The 20427-nt window shown below is 33.6% G+C and overlaps 3 protein-coding genes across 7 annotated transcripts; 1 reads left to right on the plus strand and 2 right to left on the minus strand.

The window, feature by feature from the left end:
* Window positions 1-970: 970 nt before the first annotated feature.
* On the minus strand, window positions 971-3948 carry LOC108327101 (zinc finger protein 4). 5 transcript variants are annotated; one of them, XM_052873664.1, is made up of 4 exons: window positions 3768-3948; window positions 2577-2723; window positions 2321-2466; window positions 971-2107 (listed from the first exon to the last, which is right to left on the minus strand). In XM_052873664.1, exon 4 carries the CDS (start codon window positions 2016-2018, stop codon window positions 1233-1235), a length of 786 nt encoding a protein of 261 aa, XP_052729624.1. In that variant the 5' UTR covers window positions 2019-2107; window positions 2321-2466; window positions 2577-2723; window positions 3768-3948; the 3' UTR covers window positions 971-1232. The 5 variants fall into 5 exon arrangements, with proteins under 5 accessions (XP_052729624.1, XP_052729625.1, XP_017416312.1 ...); XM_052873665.1 differs by lacking the exon at window positions 2321-2466; XM_017560823.2 differs by lacking the exons at window positions 2321-2466; window positions 2577-2723 and having other exon boundaries at window positions 3768-3947.
* A 4259-nt stretch (window positions 3949-8207) lies between these two features.
* Window positions 8208-12095, plus strand: LOC108328229 (protein GAMETE EXPRESSED 1). Its single transcript, XM_017562062.2, has 7 exons — window positions 8208-8506; window positions 9460-9977; window positions 10068-10655; window positions 10732-10858; window positions 10935-11121; window positions 11197-11344; window positions 11418-12095. Exons 2-7 carry the CDS (start codon window positions 9502-9504, stop codon window positions 11677-11679), a joined length of 1788 nt encoding a protein of 595 aa, XP_017417551.1. The 5' UTR covers window positions 8208-8506; window positions 9460-9501; the 3' UTR covers window positions 11680-12095.
* Window positions 12096-13090: 995 nt separating this feature from the next.
* On the minus strand, window positions 13091-16990 carry LOC108327607 (uncharacterized). The gene is made up of 8 exons (XM_017561294.1): window positions 15758-16990; window positions 15552-15623; window positions 15420-15500; window positions 14605-14715; window positions 14313-14392; window positions 14147-14213; window positions 13275-13369; window positions 13091-13094 (listed from the first exon to the last, which is right to left on the minus strand). Exons 1-8 carry the CDS (start codon window positions 16988-16990, stop codon window positions 13091-13093), a joined length of 1743 nt encoding a protein of 580 aa, XP_017416783.1.
* Between the last annotated feature and the right edge of the window lie 3437 nt (window positions 16991-20427).

Here is a 20427-nt window from a genome sequence, read left to right on the forward strand (position 1 = left end):
AGAATTATATAAGTGAATAGAGAAATTCAAATGACATCAAACTAAAATGATAAAATCTGAATGTAAAAGACTTTGGTGACTATCACATTCCTATTAATCTTACAAATATGATTATTCCTTCTATCACAAAAATAGTAATCAAGAATAATTGTACCAGACGTAAAATTATGACAATAGCAAAATAATGTAAGTGTGATGGCAACAAATAAGAATCAGAACAGAATAATATCACACATAGTAGAAATTAAGATGACAGCAAAACTGCAAAAGAAAGTTATTCGAGTAATAAAACTACTTTCTGGTTTATTTAATTAGAGTCAACAAATGAACATGTTGAATGTTACTCAAACATGTACATACTATATCAACGAAAGTAAAGATTAAATTCTCTAAATGATGATAGCAGCATCTGTTTGACTGATATATAAGCATTGTTCAGGCAACTATACATAGGTGAAAAGAAACTAAGGACCTGAAATATTTGCTAATAAAATAAGATGATTGTATAACTTATGACCAACTCTTTTGAGAAGTGCTGTTAGGCATTCGTGACCATGTTTGGCATGATTCACGTAAGTCTTAGGACTACGATCCAACTCTTTTGCTATCCCAACCAAATGAGATTGAAAGTATTATGTGAACCATTTTTGGTTTCGTAAAAACTGTTATATATATATATATATATACATAAATAGCTGGTAAAAATAGTGGAATTTTTATTTGTCAATGTGCTGAAGATCTCATGTTATTTGGAGATGTAACTAAAATAACGTAAACAGGTGAATGTAAAAGTTTGATTTAAAGTTGACTTTATTTCAGTTCTCGGGGATGTGTTGCACATCTCTAGGAATATTTAATTAGAAGGTATAAATTTGTAAGTTTCAATTGTTTTTCTTATGATTAAAGAAGCAAAATAGTTCAATATTCAACATGCAAAATGACAGAGAAAAACAGAATGGAAGTTCAGTAATTTACAGTAGAAAATAAACATGATTTATTTGGCAAACAGAATCTGGAAACTTGTCCTCTCAAAGTAATTGTACAGTAACAGATACAGAGAAAAACACCAAACCAAAGAGTTGTAAGAGGAAAACCTGAGAACAAAATCACATGAGATCAGCAAGTGTACTAATGAAAGTGATCAATCTGGCACCATTGCCTTCATGCATGTCCTACTGTACAGAAATATGATAAATAAACACCAGAAGCCAGAAATTTGTCAAATAATCCCTTCAAAGTTTCAATGTCAACTCAGGTGCTGAGTTCTCTATGTCAACCGGTGGATGATTCACCCCATTAAAACTCAAATTAGAGGTTCCACTCAGTGTGAAATTCTGATGAGTATGGCCTCCATTAGAGGGAACCTGATGGTAACTACCTTGCCACAAGAGTTCTGCCTCATCCTCCTCCAAGAATATTGGAAAACCAACATATCCTTGCTCAAATCTTGCACTGCTTTTCATCTCGGGAGGTCTCATTGTTGGTGAAAAGCCTTGGTGAAGTGAAGAATGTGCCTTTATCCCTAAGGACCTGAAAGAACCATGAAGAGGGAGAGATGCAAGACTGACATACCTCTCAGAGAAAAAACCCATGCGCAAGGCTCTCTTTGCTAATGTTCTTTCTCTCTTGTGGGCATTTTGGTGGCCTCCAAGAGCCTGAGAGCTCAAAAACTTGCGGTTACAGTAATTGCAAGAGAAGACCCGTGGCATGGTTTGAGAGGGAGTACTCTGAGAGGGAGGATCGTTGTTGCTCTCGCTAGTAGTGCTTGAGAATGAGAGTCCTGTTGAATCTGTAACCACCAAGTCATTGTTGTTGAAGTTGAGAGTTAAGTCAAGTGAGATAGCATCTGAATGGAGATGAAATTCTATTGGTTTTGTGACATGGGGAGAGTTGACGAGGTTGTCACTGCAAGGACCTGCACAGGTTTCTTGAATAGATATGTTGGAAGCAACCTGGCTGCTAACTTCAGATTCATATTCTGCTGAGGCCACCACTTCAAGATCAAAGTCTTGTTTCATGATTTAGCTATGCTAAGTTCCAAACTAATTCACCAAACAAGTGAAACAATCCACCGTCACAATAAGACCCATTTAAGAATTGATTGCTCCTGCAATGAAAATCCAACAGTTAGTAAGCATCATCAAAAAAAATTCTGAATTGTTTAGTCAGTTTGACAACAAGCATATAAAACTGCTCATCCTCCCCAAAGAAGAGGCTTCGTGTATGTTGGTTTTTTGATCCTCCGGACGATCATTAGTCATCCAGTATAGGGATAGAAACAAACATCCTATGCTTTATTTTTCCTTTGTGGAAAACGTACACTTAGTGGTGGCAGCCTGGCACATATACACATTTTCATTGACATGGAAATGATGGCATGTTTTGTGATTCAAGTGCCTTGATAAGTCTACTTTCTGCTAAAAAAGCATTTGTACTGGCACTTCGTTTTGCGTTATGTTGGCCTACCTAAATGGTAAAAGAAGCAGCCACTCACATCAGACATCAACACATGATTCGAAATTTTTGGTATATTGGTTAAACCCAGAAATGTACAATAAAAGCCACTGGTACCTCACCTGCTTTCTAACTAATGGGACTCATCAATGATACAACCGCATAATGATAAAAATCTACGAAACCAGATTCTTTTTCCCTTTTTTCTTTTTGTAGTCTCCCTCAGTTTTCCCCCCATTGTAATTGAATTTGTGATTTTAATGGTAGATCTGGAATCAAATGCAATGGTCAGATATTTTCTTTAATTGTTTTTTAAAACAAAAATTATTTCTAAGTACTTGAGCCAGAGACCAAATATTGGCTAGTAGAATAGGAAACAATTACACTCTTCCTAAGCATGGCTTCTGGATCTTATCTTACGTTTGTTGAGTAGGATTATAGCTAGCCTATTATGCTGCTTGTGGCTCTTCTAAGAAAGAAAAAGTCAATAAAACAAGAATCCTAAATGTATGATTTGAAATTTAAAGTTGAACTAGATACCTATAAACCAATTCATTTTTGGAAATTCCACTGAACTCTTCATGCAAGGAACTGTTCCTGATTGAATCTTACCGGCATATGCTTGTTATCTGGCCCACTATTTTGTAAGTATGTGAAAATCTGGAATGAGGTAGCTACGATACGAGACATGTCATGAACTATATAAGTTGACCGATAAATAGTGAGTTTATATTCACCTAGGACCGAGCACTGTCATGGATCTATGAAATCAAATTCCTATTACTTAATTAGTATCAACCTACTGTGTTATGATCTGATATCAATCTGGAGTTTTTATTAAAGATGTTTCATGTACAGATTTTCAAGAACCAAATCACTGAGGAGTAACATTTAGACAGTAAAAGATAGGGTGAGTGAGTAGCTAACTTGTTATTGTTAGCACACGGGATAAAGAGAAACCAGGATATAAAATATTGAGGAATAACAACTTGTGCATATCCCAAGTCAAAGTTGCAAGCAGATACTTGTTTCATTTTCTTCAATTTCAATTCTTGGAGGAAAAACAAGAAATAGTTGCAAAAGTATAGAGAGGAAAGTCACTTGAGAATTTGGTGATGGGGTAAAGAAGGCAAAACTAGAGCACAAAGGGTTGATGAAACGTTGGAAGGTAGGATCCAGAAAACATGTGATCTTTGCAGTGATTCAAAGTTGTTCAGAAACGAAGAGAGAGACTAAAGAGAAGCAGCAAAGCAAAGCAAGAAGAGAAGTAGCAGTTGAGTACAGGGGATGACAGTGGAAGAGTATCACATAACCTCTCTCAAGTAAGTTTGAAGATGAAGTGAAAGTAGCTTGCTTCCGGGATCACCAATAAAAACTGCTTTGAAAGTGAAGACATTTATGGTGTATCTCCCTTGTTGCTTCTCTAGGTGTGGTTGATTATGAGAAGACAAAACAAGTTCATGTGGTTTTCATGTTCCTTAAACACTAATAATGGGAGGTAGAGTGAGAGCTAAGAGGTTTGATTGGTCTAACATTAAAAAACAATGTAAATGAAAAGGAATAAATTTAAAAAAATAAAAGGGTAAACAGAGACAGTGAGATGCTGGGAGTTTAATTATGGGAAAACAAAGGTAAGATGGGACTGGTGGGTTAAGGGAACGGTAAATCAGAACAAAAGGTATTGGTATCTATCCATTTATTTCAATCTACAATAATACAATAATGTTGAATTAAGTCCCAATAAGGTTGGAAATCTCGTATGGAGTTCTTTTTTCATGTGAATTTCATTCATAAGATTGAAATAACGTTACAGTTCACTTTTTAATATAATATCAATGAGTTTAAATCTAAATTGGTTATAAGACTTGTTATGTTATCAGTATCCGAAATTTTGTTGTTTATTAAATTATTATGAATTGAAAATCCTACCTTAATTAATAATAAGATTCATTACAAAGGAATGCAAACTTCACAAGTTAATTTTGTAAAAATAAATTAGATTTAAATTTAAATTTTTAATAAAATTATATATTTATTTATTTATAGTGTATCATGTGGTATGCACGATTATATAAACACTCTATCACCAAGTTAGCCCAGACGGTTCTGGACAAAAATGCGCCAAAGATAGACTGAACGCAGTAGAATCATTGAGTAAGGTCGGACGGCTATAAACAGAACGTCATGTCCCAGTCAATAATCAGGTTTCTCTACAAAGATTAAGGTGATAGGTAATTAAGGATATTGGGATGTGATTAAAATTTCACTAATCTTAAACCTATGTCGAAAACTATAAATAGGGGTCAAAGATAAGAAGTAGATATTTGCATTTACTACACATTTATTACTGACTTCGGAGAATCTTTGACAAAGGAATAGATACCGGACCACATTCCAAGAAAGATTGTGTAGATATTAGTGACTCGACCTCACAACCAAAACAAATTAAATAGGTGGTAAAGAAAATTATTATTTATAAAATTGTAATAAATATGTCTAATTCAAGCATGTGTTTTGTAGAAAATTTTTGAAGATTTGAGGCAATATGTATAAACCTTGTTTGTTTTGGGTAGAATGATATGGTTTAAAAGGCAAAAGAAAGAAAAGGTGACGTATGTAAAAAGGGTGAAAGCAAGAAGCAGGTTGATTGAACATAGTATGGGAAAGAAGTGAGAAGAAGGTAAGCGTGTGTAGTGATTGTTCCCACGAAAGATTCTCTTGTCTGTGTGTTTTGTTTCTCTCTCTTGCCCACTCCAAAAGTGGTTCGGATAAGTCCACAATGCATGGGGTCGCGGCTGCTTTCTTTCATAGTTTCATATATTCCATCCATCACATCCAGTTTAGACTATGTTCTGCCTCTATCATTATTTCCTTTTCCTGTTCTTTTTTGTATCACTAATATAAAATGTGGCTTTATTTCCCTATATTACAGTATGAATTTTTAGTCAATTCATTAAACTATACTTTGATAGTTCCAATTAATTAATGAAGACAATATAATTAAAAAAATAACAACAAAAATAATTTATTATTATTACTATTATAGATTTTTTAAATATGACTAAGTCAATAATTAGATCCTAAGACCGTTTTAATTAATTTATACCCTTCAAAAATTTAATTAAATTGATTTAAAATAAGAAATTTATCCACACAAAAAATTATAAATCATGATACGATGACCCTTGATTTATCACCACATCATTTGTTGGATTACTGTAAGGGAAAATGTTGGAAAAGTTTAATACCAATGATTCATTACACACAAAAATTAAATCCAAAATTTTAAGATAGTGAAAACGCGAGTGTGTTTTTTTTTTATCTATTATGGTAAGATATAATTTTTGTGTTCTTTTTTGTTTTTTCAATTATATATATACACACACACACCATGCTTTCATGTTGAGACCACAAAAGTTGACCTGTACTTTTATTGCCAGTAACATAAAATTAATTAATGATTTTTAAATCAAAATTTCTATTGATTTTTGCACTCAAATAACTCCTACTTGGAGAATGCCTACTAAATAATGAATTAAGGCTAAACACATGTTAAAAACGATTAGTGGTTTTTTAATCATATCACGCTAATCCAGAAAAATATTTCTAAAAACTCCGACATGAAACTAGGCATAACATTGTACCCACGTGCGTCTGATCTTAGTCCAATCGAAATTAGATCTCACGTTAAAGTGTAATTAAGAATACCTTCTTTTCTCGATAATCCAAGAGAATTATAAGACATTGTCAAAAGTTGATATTATTTTTCTTCAAGAATAAACTCATAATGCATGTGCTCAAACCCAACATGTTACTAGTTTTGTTCTTTTCGACCCTGGATTAAATTTTAAAACAACAAATAAATAACAATTTTCTTAAAATAAATATAAATCCAACACTTGCATAATGCTTCTTTCTATGAATCGCATTACATTTCTAGAGTCATATTTAAAAATATTATTATAGCTAGAGATACTATTCCTAAGTATATTTAAAAAGATTGTTCGATTACATTATTGCTTTCAGGAATATTTTTAAAAATTTAGAATAATTTAAATAAATAAAGTAAAAATGGAAGTGGAAAGTGCATTTGTGAATAATTGATTATAAAAATGAAAATACCTAAAACACAAAAAGAAAATAAATGGTAATTACAGAAACATCCCTGAAGAAAGTACATAAAGATAACATGTATTCTTGACCTGTTGTGATTTATGGAGTCACAGAGATGGCACGTGAGAAAGTGAGAGTTCACCTTTTAGTCATACCAAATGCAGACATGTTCATGTTTCCGCCGCTTACACCCACCACAGCCAACTTCGTCCCCAGTTCCTACCTATCAGAAACCCTAAACCCATACCATCTTTAAATATTTCTCTCACCATTATTCTGCAGTGCACACTATTTTATATTAACTCCCTCTTTTCATAATTGCAGTTCCTACTATTATTATATTCTCCCATGCTTGCTTCCTTTAAATTTCTTTACTGTAAACATTTAGTTAGTGCTGATTAGTAATTGTCCACCAGAGACTAGACTTACTCATAATTCATAGCCACTACCCATGTTTTTTTTATATATATATACCCATGATTCCTTTCGGAGATTGAAAGATAAACAGGCTTGCAGACACTGTTATTGGTTTCTGCTAACAACATTAATTTATAAAAATACATATGATCGATGATTTTGGATGCAGCATGACACTGTCACCAAATTAAACATCAGCATCAAAACTCACGACATTCTTCCAATCCAAAGTCAAGTTATTATATATGTTTCTATTTTTAATTTTTTCTTTTATCTTTAGTCAAATCGCATGAGCATGCATGATCTCAAGTAGCTCTGTTTGTTTCTTCTTCAACTCTTCAATTATACCAACTCATTACAAATTTTTGAAGTTGGTAATTAACAGTTTCTTCCTGCGCCTTTATAAGTTTCTTCTTGCACCCATATAAAAAAAATTATCATTTTTTCCTTTCCAGATTACATAATTTGAAAATTGCTTTTTTAACTTTCAAATCGTATAATTTGACAAATTAATTTTGGAAAAAGCATATCACTTTCAGATTATATATTTCGAAAGTCATTTTTCACCTCTGATTACGGATTCATGTTTGGAAATTATTTTAATCTATGGATTGCAAAGTCAAAAGGGGCAAAATGGAAAGTTTTCCTCTATGGAGGTGCAGGAAGAAACTGCGATGTAATTAGATTGTAAGAGTTTTGGACCTTATAGGGCTAAAATTAAGGCTTGGTATTCACACCCAGTTTTCAACGTTTAGATCCCAAGTTTTGATTTTTTAACTCTTCTTTTTTTCAAAAATGTCCATATATAATGGAATCCTGATTCTACAGTATAGATAAGAAAAATGTATTTGCGTTTTAATTTAATAATTCAGATACATATACGTAAGGGAAAACTCTTGGTTGTCAATAGTCCAACAAAGAGTCCTAGCTTTATTTAAGATATTGTTTATCCATATTGATGTTCATCTCAAACGGAATATCCCAGCTATATGTTTCATAAGTAATTAATTGTATTATTTTTACTTAAAAATCTCAATGAATTTTCAAATATAAGAAAATAAAATATAATTTAGAAATGAAAACTGAATTGACGTCAAATTTAAACTTTTCTTTAGCAAAAACACTCCATCCAAAATATTGAGTGAAAGAACAAAACTTTTCAATTCAAATTCTTAATTAAACGAAAAACTGAATATAAAGTATTTGTGAAGCCCACAAAAACAATCCATAGGAGAGTGAAATCTACCACCGACACCAAGTACAGACATTATTTTTAGAAAACTAAGCAAAAAGCGGAAAACATTATCACTGTAGCACGCCGGAGCTCCATCACCGCCGCCAAACAGTTACTGCCTCTTTTATCGAACGCCTTATATTCCGTCTTAAAAGCATTGTAACGGTTATCGCAGCGTTATGTCTTTCCAGCGGGGAAGAGTTGTATCCAATGCTCTCTTCTATATAAGCTTTACAACTTCTTTTTCACAATCTTACAAACACCTTACGTACGGTATCCGCGCTTCAGGTTTGCCCCCTGCGTTTCATAATAACATAACATATGCTTTTTTATTTAATTTTATTTTTTGTTGCTTACAACTTATTATATTAACATATAGTTCTGTGAAGTGCATGCATCCTTATACCTGCATTCATACACACAGGAAGTGAAGATTTTGTTTCATTTTGTCTCTTCCATGGTGCAACATTTAAGCAATGTTATTAATTTACTTGTTATTTAGTCATCAAAAGGCCGATTTTAACATATATAGGACCAAATGATACCACAGAATTTTCTTTTTAACACTTTCTTGTTCTGCTTCACCCATGTTTAGAAAATTGTTGATATTATTTTGCGCAATTCTCATTTGTAGTCACTTTATTTTATTTAAGGACAATAATGTTACGCGCATTTGATGTTGGATGCTTTAACGTTATTTTTTTGTTATTGTTGCTTAAAAATACTAAATTCGGTCTTATGTTTTCGTAGATAATGATGAGTGATTAATGCTGGCCATCTCTTTCATGATGTGATGTTGTAATACAATGAATTATCTGAAATCCAAAATGATGACATATTCATTGTTTTTTGTGATTTGTTTGTTGTTTGAAAAAAGGAAAGTTTTCTGGTTCTGTTTTTCTTTGTGCCGAGACTTTATATTTCTTGGATCCCAAGTTTCTCTTTCCTTACATATCCCTTTCAACCATAGTCCAAATTAAACTTAAATTATTGCGACATTCCACTTGTTGAAAATAGAGGATCTGTCAAGGTATACTTTCCTTATAGATCTTTATTCTCTCTCTTTCTGCGTCTCTCAATTTAATTGTGAAATCCATGTACTGCATACTACCTAACATAGAGAGTGTGTATATGTTTTCCCCATTAAAAAGAAGGAAATAATCGCGTCTTAGTTTTGTAGTGCAACATGAGGTAATTGTTTTTGGTAGAAAAAGTTGATTATCTTATGTTGTTTGATGCAGGGTTGCGAAACTTGGACATAAATTCTCAAGTTAAATTCTCCTATGGGTGGTGGGAGTCCTCTTCTAGTTATTATTTTGTTCTCATTCTTGCTAAGAAGTGAGTCGTGGGGATGGTTTTCATCATCAAAGGAGACTCCTTCTAGTGACAGGACTTATTCCAATGGAGGCAATTTTAAAGGTTCTAGTGCCGAGTTCTCTATTGAGGCCTTCAACGACCAAAAGGGACTGAAGTTAATAGATAATGCTCAGAAGAAAATGATTAGCTCAAACTCTTGTTGGCAAAATGCATATCAACATCTTTTTGCAGGATGTTCTGAGATCTTGGCTGTTGATGAGAAGAGATCTAGATTAGCTTGGCACCTAAGTGATTGCTTTCAGAGGGATTCTGGAAGATCTCCTTTTCCCCACTGTGATCCCAAAGCTTCTATTGCTTCATGCTTGAGAACCTTAGATGACTTTGCCCATAAGGTTTACCTTGAATTCTACCTTGAAACCAACACCATTTGTTATCAGTTGCAGTTAAGTGCAATTCCTTTTCCCAATTTATATTTTAATATTTTTCTGTGTTTGTCTCAACTTGACTAATGTTTTGTACACTTTCATCATAGGGCATATGCATTCAAACATGAAACTGAGAGACTTGTGACTGAATTAAAAAGTTCAGCCCAGTATGTTGAGGACAAGTTAGATAACATTGAAGAGAAAACAGAACATCTATTACAAGGCTCTAAACGGGTTCACGAGTCTCTTGATTTAATTGGTAGCCACACTCAACAAGTAGCTCAAACTGCTAGAAATCTGGAAGGTCATATAGATTCTGTATTAATTCATTCACAGAATGTTTTCGAGCAGACTACAAAAATTGCACTGTCACAATCACAGTTACAAGAAGGTCAAGAGGATATGAAGAGAAGTTTAGAGGATGGGGTAACAATGCTCAAAGAATCCTATAATTATTTGGGAAAAGAAATTGAAAAGTTAAGGAATGAAGCCGCTGAGATAGAGAATGAGGTAATTAAAGTTGGAGATGCCATGTCATTGAGGATGAACACCCTGCAAAGCAAAGCTGAAGATATTGGGAATATGGCTGGGCTTTCCTTAGATAAGCAACAACAACTTTTAGATGGTCAATCCACAGCACTTGAGTCCCTAAACTCATTGATTGAGTTTCAATCCAAGGCACTAGAAGAAAGCAGGTACACAAGTTAACTCTCATAAATTTGAATACAGAGATTATATATGGAAAATGTTGAGCTCCTTGGTGTATTGCAGGAAAACCCTACAATATTTTTCTGAATATGGGCATAGACAACATGAAGAGCTTGTTCGGCGTCAAGAACAGATTCAAGGATTCCATGATCATTTGATGGAAAATTCAAAGTCAATATTGTCTTCTCAGGTTTGTAATTTATTGTAAACTACTGGTTTTTGTACTTAATGGATTTTTAACCAAAACTTCTATTTCTACTTTACAGGAATCTTTTGAATTAAAGCAAGCTTCCATGTTTGTTGTTTTAGACCGGATTTTTGCTTTACAAAATGCCTTGTTACTTGAATCTAGAATGATCAAAGCTTTCTTCGTTTATTCCATATCAATATTTGTCATTTTCATGTTGACCAGTACGAAGCAAACATACAATATGAGACCGTTCCTATATATTGGTATGTACCGACTAGTGTTATTAGTTTATAAACCTCATTATATATTTTTTACTGAATATTATTGGTTGTTTTCAGAGCTTTTTGCAACTTTCTTTGTGGAATTACTCGTTATTCGTTTAACATGTGACAACACTGAGCTCCAAACCTGGATAATAAATGTGGCCAGATTATTATTCATGGTAGGCGCTTCGGTTCAAGTGCTACATGCCATTTGCACATACAAGTAAGTTTACAAACATTAAATATGCTATTTTGAATAATAAATTATATCTCAAAATTGTTTGTTAATCATGCAGGGACTATGAAACTTTGAACCATCAAATGCTGTTAACTCTAATTAACAAGGTTAACACTATGCAAAAACAAAAGGAGTTGTCATGGGAGGTGGATACTGATTACGAGGACTGGTCTGAATGGGTAGATGCTGATTTACCAGATGATGTGAATTGCCTTGATGATCCTGATTTCATACCTTCAGAAGTTGCAGAGAATTCAATCACACCTATGAAAAATTATAACCTACGCTCTCGCAATCTTTACCATTCCATGCTAATTTAGAAAATTAGAACTTTGTGTATTAGTGTTTGTAAAGGTTTTTGATGTATTTAATATTTTTTGCAAAGATTCTTGTAAATTTGATAGAGGTTAAGAGTTGATACCAGAGGAAGGAAAGTTGGGTTAGGGGGGGCTTGAACAATTTCGAGAAGTTTATGGGAAAGTTCTTCCTTTAGAAAATGCATGACTACTGTGCTTAATTGGTTTGTGGTAATGTGTTTGAAGTGAACTTATTGCTGTCTCTGTGCAAGATAGTTGTCCCAGTGGAAAGACAATATCAGTATGTAACTATCTTGGTATGTTGCATGCCTGCATCCAAGATTATGTCTTTTGATTGTCTTCAAGTCCATCAATGTTCTGCATTCTTCAAGTTATTGGGTCATTTTATATAATGAGCTCAATATTATCTAATTTGAAAGTTCCCTAATTTTTTTCCCTCTTCTTTGGATGATATAATTGTTACTTAATTTTCTTGTTGAAAGATATGGCTTGACTTTTCCAGGATTTTTAAGAAAAGACAAGGAGAAATTATAAAGTTATGAGTGAGATTAATGCATTTTCTTTTTCTTTTTTTATCAGTTATTTACTTTTTTTAAAAAGAAAATTAAAACTAAGGAGATAATTTTTTTTTCACAACCCTAATATATAGAATAAAAACGTATTTCAAAAGTAAATATAAAAATATGTATTTTTTTTAAAAGTATTTTTCTAAACCCTATAAAAATAAGTATAGACACAGGTAGAACGTCGTTTTTTAAAGTATCACTAAACAGTGACAAAGTTTCGATCAGGTACCACTTTCAATTTTATATAATATTTACCAAAAACATATTGTTCCCTAAAAAATTAATATAATTGAATTATGAAGACTATGTTTTTTCATTTTTAAGTTTTGAAACCAAACATCGAAGTTTATGAACTGAAAATCCGACTAAGTTTATTTATGAGTTAAACGAGGTTGAATTAGATTGGAAATGGTTGACCAATAATTCATAACAAAAACCTTTCATTAGCTTTTTATATTTTTTTATAAGTTTTTATAATAATATTATTTATTATTTTTAAATATGTAAATCCATAATTTAATCTTTATAATGTGATTTAATAATGTTTAAATAGTCTAAATGTGTAATATATTTGTTTTCTTTGTTGGATGAAAATAAATGAATATTTTATTGTAATATTGTAAAAAAAAAATATTATAATCAATACACTTTGATTATATTACAATAAATATATAAAATAAATAAATAAATAAATAAAACATCCTTATAATGAGTAAACTCATTAATTCTTCAATGGATTATTGAGTAAAATTGGATTAGAAAAGTTGACTCAAAACTAATTATTTTTAGCATAACCACTCGTGACTTTGACACCGTATATTTTTTTGAACTCTTCCTTCCAAAATCGATTACCTGTAATTGAAAGACAAAAAGAGAAAGAATGAATATTAAAAAGACAGCGATAATCCTGACAAGGTTTTTGATTACAAGCTCCTAAAGACTTTTATCTAATCTAGAATTAAAGCATTTTGTTAATCAAACATGCTTGTATTTGAATCTAATAATTCAAAATATTATTTTGTACTTCCTCACCTTGCAAACACGAAAACGAAATAAAGCTGTTCATGCATATTGGCTTCAAACAAATCATTTTTGTGTGCCAAGAAACTTAACCGGGCAGGAACCATCTGCAAGTATACAAGAGGTCAAAAGAATAGTAAAACTTAGATCTTCAAAAACATATATGCCAGACCAGTGTAAGAAATTAATAAATTATAAAACAGTCTTCGATTTCCACATGATTTTGTGTGTTAAAAGGTACAAGCAATGAATAATATAACTGGGAAATGCAGTCTCATGCTACGTAGAAAATTGGGATTTATACGCTGACAAATAAATTAGAGTGGAAGTTTTTGTACGAGAATTGTTCCGTCAAATCTCAAAACTGGAATAAGTTAAGGATGATAAAATATCAAGTTTGGATTGCAGAAATAATTTGTAAATAAATTTGCAAAGTTTACTTTTTTGTAGACACATACTGAACTTTTTTCTGACAAAATTGTGAACAGAAGGCAAAGAATACCGACCTCTAATTATGAGAACCAAAGAATGAGTTTTGACATCGATGCATTTACGATGGAATTCACAAATTCTTCCTAGAGCAGAAACTGTAATCCTGCGCTTTTCCGTTCAGTGGTTGATTTGAATCGTTCATCAAAAGAATGAGTTTTGACAATATTCCTAAAATGGACGAAACATATATTAGCTGTGAAATTATTAATTATTAATAATATTGCAAATTGCAAATTATGGAACAAAGAAAATACTATGATAAAGGCTTCAACTGAGGTGTTCCAAGCTCTACACAAATTTTAATTCCCAGTGTTGCCTCCTGAAAAGTGAACGGGGATAAATAATTGAATGTAGAAAATATCATGAGAAAAGAAACCAAGGCAGGAAAAAACCTCTCTGATAGTAGAATTTTCGTCAGTGCATGCTTCCAGTAACATCGGAAGATAAATTGCGCGGTACCTACCCAGTAAAACAAGCAATAGGTTGTATCATATCGTTTTGAGATTCATAAAGTGTTTGGAGTATACAGGAAGGAAAAAGGAAAATTAAAAGGACTACTTGTGAGCAACTTCTTCACATCGTTGTAGAACTACATTTAATGTTGACAAAGCAATGCTTTTTAGCTTAGAGCTCTTATCCTGCGCAAGCGAAAAGCCGAAAACAAAAAAATTAGAGGACTCTGAAGGGGTCATGGCTATTAAAATATTAAGAGCCTTGATGGAAAGCTCAGAATGAAAATCTTATAACGTAGGTCTGGCAAGATCCAACCAAATTAGTAATGGTAAATTATATATGTGATAACCCTCACACGGACATTGAATTCAGCATAATGCAAGATAATAATACTTACCTGAAGCAATGGCAAAAATTTTCCCATTACAGTATCGGCATTCTCATTTAGCGTTATGCTTTCTGGCAAAGTGTTCTTCAGAAAAAATTGCATTGCTAATCCAGCTTGCTCCTAGAAAAAAATGAGATTGTTAGCTTATCAAGACGAGTTTGAAAATGAGTTAAAGAGTAAAAGATACATGCTGATGATAACAACAACGTTAAATATGTGTTGAGGACACCGGAAATGTAAATAATTGAGGAGTTTGAAGGCAAATGAGCAAGATATTTAGGCAATGCATCCAATCATTGCCAGTGTTCTCACCCTAAGTATTATTGAAAAGAAAAATCAATTGAAGACTAAAAGTCTTCTTTTGTTTTTCTCTTCTAGAAAGTATTCATCATAATCATCCCTTTTCTTTTAGTATAGTTCTCTTTGTTGTTTTAAAAGGAAAGGAAGTGTTTGTTTAGTTATGACTGGCAGACCCAAAAACACACTAGAGAATATTACTTGGGAGGTAGGGTTTGCATTTAGTAACACTTCCTCCAACCGCCACCGAAGCATCACGAAACCTCCACCTCCAAAGAATAGAACCATCATCTTTGTAAAGTCTGAGATATCACCAAAATCTATATAAACAGACCAAGAAGATGTGGAATATGGACGAAGTGAAGCCAAAACTCAACTAATTCAAATAAACAGTTAATAGATATGAACTTTAAAAGGTTTTCCAAGTATTTATGTTTCAGGTATAAGGAGCAACAACCAATGTGGATTATGTAAGCTGCAACAACAGCTTCAGCCTGATATATACAAGTCAAACACATGTACCATACCTTTACATGAAGGTCTTGTTCATTGTCCAGTGCATTGCAAAACACATGCACAAACCTATGATGGTAAAGGAGTTGCACCCCCTGAACAAAGTTTGAAGAGGTCAACATGAATTTGAAAGTTGCCATCCGAACCTGAGCATGGGAGTCTTCCATCGACTCCAAAACTTTCCTCACTACTTCACCAATAAAACTTACCGTCATTACCTGCACAACACACGAAAAACCAATCATCACTATGATAACAATCTAATTTAATATTCCAAATTTTTTGTTACAAAATGCTAAAAATCTCTAAGGAGACAAATTAATTTTACAAAAAAATGTAATGATCAGGTCACCATTTCATCGGAGAAGTCTTCTGCGATCACACTCAGCATTGTGATTCCCGCACGGCGCACCCTCCATTCCTCGTTATCCAATTGAAGAAGGAACACTTCACACGCAAGAGGCACTACTTTACTCGCTCCGAGTGCGGCACTAAGCTTCTTCAAACCCTTCATTCCAGCCTTCTCGATTTCCATTTCACGCTTGCCATCACAGCCATCCTCGGCCACATACCGTAGCATCTTAATCGGCACAAAGAACAGCCTCCGCACGGTCTCATGAGGAAGGTTGACGAACACATGTTCGTACTCTTTCACCTCCGTCATGACCACCACTAACTGAAAAGCTAAACAGTGCGTCTCCTCGCTCAGACTTTCGCTCTCCGCGATCTGAAGCACGTCGAGAACCATGTCATTCATGTAAGGCTTCAAAAGCAACGGCTCTTGAGAAACCAGATTTATTAACTCCGCAAACGCGCTTCGGAAATAGGAACCTTCGAAGCTATGCAGGAGCGTGAATACGCCAACCATAATCGCGCGGAGGAGGTCGTGGAACACCGGCGGTTCGGAGAACAACCGGACGAGGCTGACGACGGCGCCGAACGATGCGACCTGGACGTCGCGGTTAGAGGAGGCGAGAAACTTAAAAAACGATGCGTGCAACACGCGGACGGTGTCGTTTTTCTCCTCGAGAGCGCTGGAGACGGGAAAACGAGAGTCGTTGGGAAGGTTTTTGAAGACGAGCGACGCGAACTCGCGGCAGTTGTCGTTATCGGAGGCGATAAAGGAGGTGAGGAGATCAAGAGCCTCGGGCCAGTTTTGGTGCGTTTTGTAAGTAACGGAAAGGATTTCGGCGAGGAGGAGTGAGACGAGGCGGAGGACGTAGAGAGAAGATTCTTTGGCGAGGTAAGCGAGAAAGTGGACCTTGAGGTGGCCCTGGGCGATGGGCTTGAGTTTGGGCCAGAACTCGGCTGCTTTAAGGAAATGCAAGGCGCGTGCGACGTTGGCGCGTGTTTCGGGGAGTGCGTCGGTGCGAAAGAGGAAGAAGAGTTTGATGAGGAGAAGATCTGGGTGGTGGTGTTTGCAGCATTGGAGGAAGGCGAGTGCATGGGAACGGAGGCTGTGTTCGTTTTGGTGTTGGGAAGCGTAAATGTGGGAGAAGAGGGTTTCAATGGGTGTGTTGTCTTTGGAGGTCAGAATTTGGAACGCTTTGGTTTGCAATTCCAATGGGAACTCTGAGGCCTCCATTCTAATGTTTCTGCTACAACTAAGTGAAAAGAGTGTGACGGCTGAACATGAAAGAGAGATCGCAGTCACAAATGGAATTCCTGATCTGCATTGGAATTGCTTAAGAAGAGAGTGTAAGATTGCGATTCTGTTGCGCCTTCTTCAGAAAGTTGCTCCTGTGGAACTAAAAGATAACGTGGTTTTAGGGGAGTTTGTTGGTTGACAAATGAAGTAGTGATTATTGGGTATAATATAAGCTAGGTCAATATTAGCTTATATGTTATGCATGCAGAGAGTGTTTCTGTTTTTGTTTACCAATATTAAGTTTATTGGAATTTCGCCACAATTTCTTGTAAGTTTTATTAACTGACAAGGATCTTTCTGATAAAGATAATTCGGAGATTGATTTTTTTCAAGGTTATTAATGAAGTTTTAAATAGATAGTTTAATGAAAGAGAAGAGATTCGGTGTATACAAAAATAATAGAAAAAGATGTGTATAAAATCATGTCAATATTTAAACTAAGAGATCGATTGTTGTTAACGGTCAGGTAACTTTTTTTCTGTACACATTCACTATTAGCTTAATATATCTATTTTCACTGTTTGCTTTTTGCTTTTTTATTTTTGTAATTTTCTTAAAGTAGTTATCGACGTTTTTTTTACCGTTTAAAGTCGTTTTTTTGGTAATTTTTCTATAATTTAGTCTTTTTCGTGAATACGTCTAAATAGTTATCGGTATCTATATGAGTCTTAAATGATATGATTGTTATTTTGTCTTATGTGATTGCTTACAGCAACGAAGTAATTAGGGTTTTTTTATTTTTCGTAGTGAAACAATTAATATTTTTTTATTTCCCATGACAGTAAAATAATTAGGATTTTCTAGTTTTTCATTGAAAATTAGAGTTTTTGGGTTTGGATTTTTTATTTACAGGTTGTTACTATTTCGTAGTGGTTCATGGTGATTTTACATTGTAAATGCACGGAGGAGACGTGATTTTGTAGTGGTTATGCTACCAAAGGGTTGAACTCGCGATTTGAAATTTTCTCGTTTGGAGAATATGAGAAATGGTGTTGTGGGTGGTGAATAAGTTAGGTTTCATTGTAATTTGGAAAGGGAGACTTTTTGTGGTTCGAATTGGTATTGCGATTTGGGATTGTAGGTTCGAGATGTGATTCAATATTTTGAATGCTCACCATTTTTTGGTTTTGGTTTCTTTTTCGATGTTGTAATTTCTGTTACAGGTTAACAATGATGTCTTACAATATCACTTTGAACAAAATAGATATCAAAATAAGTATTAAGCCTATTTTATTAGTTATTTTATTTTTAAATTTTATAAATTATATTTTTAATCATTTTACTTTTTAAATTTTGTAACTACTTTTTATGATTACAATTATTTTATGAAAATATAATTTTATGAATTTAATAATTTTTCTTTTATTTTAATAATAATTAAAAAAATTATTATCATAAAATAGAAGTAAACATATATTTTCATTAACCCTTAAAGATATTATCTAATAACATTTTATCCTATTAACTACTCAAGAGATATGTTTTTTAATCGAATCTTTACACAGAATCTCTAGTATTAGTTTCTTAGTAAGTTGCTTGAAAATTTTATCACTAATAAAAAAATGAGTTAAATATGGTTTTAGTAATATGGTTTTAGTTCCTCAATTATTTTTTGGATCGCGATATTCTAACAACGCCAATTTGACAACGTCACGTGTCAAGTTTTAATTGGTCGAATTTGAATGTTTTTTTTTAATTTAAAATCTGATTTGGAATGGGTTGAAGTTTGGATTCCGAAACTGCCCTCTTCGTTTTCGAACTCTATCTTCTCTCTTTATTACTGTCTTCTCTCTCCATTTTAGGGATTTGCATTTCATTTCAACTTCTCTCTTCATAGCAGTGTTCTCCCTCCTCCATTTTTGCAGTTGTTTGTTCGTCATCATTGAAAGACCAAGTTAAGGTGTTTCTGGGTTGAGAGGTGAGTTCCTGCACCATTGAGAAAGAACTGATGTTGTTGTAATCGATTACAGGGAGCTGGTAATCGCTTACCAGTAGAAAAATCTCCTTTTGTACCGAAAGTTGAAGAGTGCTACCCAGACGTGGCTTAAGCACTCCCCAGGAATATTTTGGATTCGTTATGACTGTCTTTTGAAGGTTTTATGGATGGATCATTAATGGAACACTTCAAGTTGGAATACTTCAATATTAAACAAATATAAACGAAATAATGAAGGGTATTGAGTAATGAAAAATTATAACAATATTAAAAAGCACATACATTAATAAAAAAACGTAATGACATTTCACGAAACAACAAGTTTTGAAATGAAAAGATACATAACAGTATACAATGAAATGTGATCTAAGAAGATGGTTGTCGATCAAATTGATTGCAGAAGTTAATAACTTCTTCCTCTACGAGTTGTGCAAAACTTGTCATGAACTTGAACTACCTTGGTTCAAACACCTATAGGTGGTTTTCTCCAATTGAGGTGAGGTGCATAACCCATGCTGTCAACTTTGACCTTTGCTGACTATTTTAATCATAACTTTTTCCACAGACCTCCAAATGATGTGATTCTTTTTTTATTAGAAAGTAGACTCAAATATCTTTCCAATGACTACTAATTTATAATTTTTGGACACCTGAGTAGGTGCAGTTAATTCTTTAAAATTAACGTTTTATATATTTCTACCACCGCTGACCTTTGCTGGTTGTTTTGCTCATAACTTTCTCCACCGAACTCCAAATGCGTTGATTCTTGTTTTGTTGGAAAGCTCTTTGAGTCTAGATTCCAACAAAACAAGAATCAAGTCATTTGGAGTTCGGTGGAGAAAGTTAAGAACAAAACAATTAGCAAAGTTCAGAAAAACAGAGTTGGGGAGTAGTGTTCATCTAGATGAGGAGTACAGTTGAAGTTTTTGTACACATTACCCTTTTTCCTCTGGTAATCGATTACAATACCCCTGTAATGGATTACCAGAGGAAAAAGGGTAATTTGTACAGAAACTTCAACTGTACTCCCCAGCTAGATGAACACTGCTCCCCATTCTCTATTTTTGTTGAATTTTTCCTTTTTTGAGATGGGTGAGTGAGTTCAATGTTATTCGGTGAGCTCTCTGCACCAATAATGAGGTTAGGTCATTGATTTCTTCAAAATAAAAATGTCCATTTAGGTGGTTTTCTCCAATTGAGGTGATGTGCATAACCCATGCTGTCAACTTTGACCTTTGCTGACTATTTTAATCATAACTTTTTCCATAGACCTCCAAATGATGTGATTCTTTTTTTATTAGAAATTAGACTCAAATATCTTTCCAATGACTACTAATTTATAATTTTTGGACACCTGAGTAGGTGCAGTTAATTCCTTAAAGTTAACGTTTTATATATTTCTATCACCTCTGACTTTTGCTGGTTGTTTTCCTCAAAA

This window comes from Vigna angularis, chromosome 2 (genome assembly GCF_016808095.1).
Source record: "Vigna angularis cultivar LongXiaoDou No.4 chromosome 2, ASM1680809v1, whole genome shotgun sequence".
Classification (NCBI taxonomy): Eukaryota; Viridiplantae; Streptophyta; class Magnoliopsida; order Fabales; family Fabaceae; genus Vigna; species Vigna angularis.